Source organism: Rattus norvegicus, chromosome 7 (assembly GCF_036323735.1).
Source record: "Rattus norvegicus strain BN/NHsdMcwi chromosome 7, GRCr8, whole genome shotgun sequence".
Lineage (NCBI taxonomy): Eukaryota > Metazoa > Chordata > Mammalia > Rodentia > Muridae > Rattus > Rattus norvegicus.
Window position 1 is genome coordinate 109,139,268 of NC_086025.1, and position 3,506 is coordinate 109,142,773.

The window sequence follows — 3,506 nt, forward strand, 5'->3', positions numbered from 1 at the left end:
ACTCCCCCCCCCCCCTCCGCCAGCCCCACATTGTCATCCTGTCCATCTCAACTCTCACCCCACCTTCCTTAACTGTCCCCTCCCAAGCTCCCAGCCCCAAGCAACCCCAATCAGAGCATCTTCAGGTGTCTTACCATACACTCCCACAACCCTGAACCCCTGACCACACCCCTATCTGTCAGATCTCTCAGTGCCTAGATTGGCCATTGCTCTCTACCAAGACCATGCCCCACCTCCAACACCCAGGCTCAGACCCGGGCACAAGACTCAGAAGTGACTTTATTTCTCTGTAGTTAATGCCCCTCAGGCCAGGCTGTTGGGCTGTCCCTGGCTTGACCTCCCTCCCCTCAGGAACCTGGAGAGTCCCAGAGTCCCTCGCCCTCCCCCTCCCCCCCACCCCAGCTTCCTGCCAGGATGTCTGGACTCCTGGAGATATCCAGCGGCCTGGGATATGGACCTGGTGGAGAAACGGAGAAGGTTCACTCACATCTAGGGAGGTTGAGAGCCTCAGACCTTGATGCCAAGCCCTTGCTGTCTCTGCCCCAGCCAGGCTAGGCTGGGAAGGGACAGCAACAGGCTCAGGGGACAAGCTCCAAAGCCCAGCAGGAGGGAGGGAGGGGTCTTAGGGCCCAGCCCAGAGGAGAGCAGGCCCCAGGCTGAGCAGGAGCCCCCCAGCCAGGGCCCAGGGGCTGCGTCCCGCTGCTGATGCCCCGTTGCACAAATCTTTCTCGCAGCAGTCCACGTCGACTTTTAAGATCCCAGAGTTAATGAACCCCATCAGATAGTCTGAGAAAAAGTGGCGCTTAACGAAGTCGCAGGAGGAAGCACACATCTTGTTCACAGAATGATCCTTCCTGCCTGGGGGAAAGAAGGAAAGCACAGGGGCTAAGGTCCACTTCCACCTGAGCTCTGTCCCTTCCCTAGAACCCAGGACCCTCCAGATCAATTTGAGCCTTGGAGCCAGGAAGGAAGAAGCCATTGTTGTCTTGCCTCAAAGTCATGCTCTTGTCCCAGGTAAGAGGAACTCAGAGGACACTTCTGACCTCTCCCCTAGATCTAGCTTTCAGTAGCCCCGCCCCCTCACCAGACTTACTGCTGCTGGGGTCCGTGATCCGCACGCTGGCACAAACGGTATCAGTGGGCTGGCACTGCTTCGGGGCGCAATGGCTGGAATTGGCCAGGGTGCAGTCCTGGCACCACAGGCCATGGGCTAGGCAGGGCACGGAAAGAGGGATGACCAGGGGGAACCCAGTTCTGGACAGCGAGACCCTACACCCCTTCTTCCCCAATCTGCTGCAGTCATCGTGGCAGAACCATGCCCATAGAAGAGTTCCGCTCCCACAAGACTCGATTGAGCCTCCAGGTTGACCCTGACGCTGTACCTACACATCCTGCCTCCCCCACCCCCGTCCTCTTACTCCTGAATACAGCACCCCCAAAGATAGGTAGGTTTCAACACAGGAAAGGTTCACCGACTTAATAGGAAGCTCGGTGGATCTCTGAGATTGAGGGACATCTGCGCAGTACTAGAAGCAAGGTGGAAAGGCACTGGATGCCCTCGGGTGTGTAGAGAGCCCCGGATGGCTGGATCTGACATATAAAAGTGGTGCTCCCCGCGACATGACCCCTCCCCGCAGGCCCCCGACTCACCGGGCGAGGGGCAGAGAAGCAAGGCCAGTAGCGCCAGGCCGAGGCTCTTCATGGCTGCAGGCAGCATGCTCCGATAGGGCCTGAGAGAGGCGCGGGGGCTGCAGGCGGGGGTCCTCTGGGGCGCAGGCCTGGAGGGAAATAGCCTCGGTCAGAGGATCCAACCCCAAGGACCCTTCCTTTTCTGGCCTGAGGATATAACCACCCCCCAGGAATCAAAAGCGCGCGGGGTGTCTGGGGGGGGTGGGAGGTCCAGGAGCTCGCAATGCCCCACCCCCAACCCATCACCGGGAGCATCCACCATCATTGCCTCCCCTCCAGGGAGGAGAGGTCTGCCCTCTCCCGTGAGGTGGCCAGGTCCCCGCAGCCTTCGCCCTGCACCTGCGTGGGGAGGGTGTCGTCTCTCCCCAAGGAGCAGTAGGTGCGTCCGGACAGGAAAAGCGGGAGGAGGGAGCGCACCTTACCTGCCGACGGGGGAGGGGTGCGCGCCGCGTCCCCGTCCTCGTCCCCACCCCTGGGCTGGGGGGCCGGGAACCCCGCGCCGAGTCCCCTCCCCTGGTCCCCGCGCGCGCGCCTCGGCGCTCACCGCGAATCGGGGCGTGGAGTGCGGGCCTCGGGGTGGGGGGCGCACTCACATCCCTGGGGTGTCCGCACTCGGGGCTCAGCGGCGGGCGCGGCGCGGGGAGCGATGCCCTTCGGTCTCCCTGCGGACCGGAACCGGGGCGCAGCTTCGTCTTTCGGGGAACGCAGCCGCAGACGCGGACCCCGCGCGAGGGGCGGGGCGGAGCCGGGGCGGGGGCCGCGCGCGGCGGGGAGACGCGCGGGGCGGGGGGCGCCCAGGGCTGGAGGCCACGCAGCAGGTCGCCCTACCCGGCCTTGGCGCCCTTCGTCCGCGCGCAACTCCCCTTCTAGGTCTCCCGCTCCCGCTGCAGCAGCCCCCCACCCTTGTCCACCTCCCTACCCGGCGTGGGAGGATCCTCCCCCTCTGCTTGGCCGAGGTCCCTTAGCAGATTCTCGGAAGAGCTTTGGCTGCTAAAGGAAGCAAAATGCACAAAGACACAGCGAAAGAGGGAAGTGGAGGGGTAGGGGCCGTGGGGTTCAGACGTCCAGCCTTGGGGCTCCTCCCTCCCCAACCTCCACCTCGCGTCCTGTAGTTTCAGCCAATTCTACTCCTAAGAGTGCCCATGACGACGCCCACCGGCAACTCAGCCCTAGGGACTTTTGTCACCAACCACACCCACACACAGAGATGACAATCCTGGTCCGGGGTATAGGATGATTGGCCAGGTTCACACCTTGCACTCCCGCTCCCGCCTGTCCTTTCGTCCCTCCTGAGCTCTGGGTAAGCCACAGCTACCTTCCCTCTTTTTTCACACAGGAGGAAAGGGGTTTCAGGTTCAGAGCCCCCAGGCCCTGGGAAAAGCAGTGAGCAGACCTTGATTCTGCCCGCTCGCCCCACCCCCACCTCAGAACCTCACACCAGACAAATGACTGTCACTAATACCAGGTCTTTGCTACATGTGACAACATCGGCTGTCAATCTGACCGCACAGTCTCTTCTCCTTGATGTAAAGAGCACATGATAGGTGCACATGATAGTTTCATATCGCCTTGGTATCTCAGTGTTCAGTTACAGGTAAAGAGAACACACACAGAGCCTCCTGCCCATTTTACACCAGTCACCAGGTGATCAAACAGCATGAACACTTGAGTAATTCACAAGTGCTGAGGAAGAGAGGAACTAGACACTTTGAAGAAGGGATCTAGATGAAGAGAGTGCAGAGGGTAAGAATTAGTTCATACACAATTCTCTGCCAAATAAGTCAATGCCCTTGTGGAGCCCAGACCCAGCCTGCCAA

The 3,506-nt window shown here is 60.9% G+C and overlaps 1 protein-coding gene across 5 annotated transcripts; it reads right to left on the reverse strand.

Annotated features, from left to right (window-relative positions):
- Positions 1-259: 259 nt before the first annotated feature.
- Ly6h (lymphocyte antigen 6 family member H) lies at positions 260-2,841 on the reverse strand. 5 transcript variants are annotated; one of them, XM_006241783.5, is made up of 5 exons: positions 2,609-2,750; positions 2,234-2,351; positions 1,651-1,778; positions 1,094-1,210; positions 262-858 (listed from the first exon to the last, which is right to left on the reverse strand). In XM_006241783.5, the coding sequence occupies exons 3-5, from the start codon at positions 1,715-1,717 to the stop codon at positions 623-625; spliced, it is 420 nt and encodes a 139-aa protein (XP_006241845.1). In that variant the 5' UTR covers positions 1,718-1,778; positions 2,234-2,351; positions 2,609-2,750; the 3' UTR covers positions 262-622. The 5 variants fall into 5 exon arrangements, with proteins under 5 accessions (NP_001128311.1, XP_006241845.1, XP_063119340.1 ...); NM_001134839.1 differs by lacking the exons at positions 2,234-2,351; positions 2,609-2,750 and adding an exon at positions 2,029-2,112 and having other exon boundaries at positions 260-858; XM_063263270.1 differs by having other exon boundaries at positions 2,283-2,841.
- Positions 2,842-3,506: the final 665 nt, after the last annotated feature.

What these genes read in the sequence shown, in the direction of transcription:
- Ly6h (XM_063263270.1), bottom strand. An exon ending in GCTTCTCTGCCCCTCGCCCG is followed by an intron (nt 1,211 to 1,650) that starts GTGAGTCGGGGG and finishes TGCCCTGCCTAG; the next exon opens with CCCATGGCCTGTGGTGCCAG. An exon ending in GATCACGGACCCCAGCAGCA is followed by an intron (nt 859 to 1,093) that starts GTAAGTCTGGTG and finishes TCTTTCCCCCAG; the next exon opens with GCAGGAAGGATCATTCTGTG.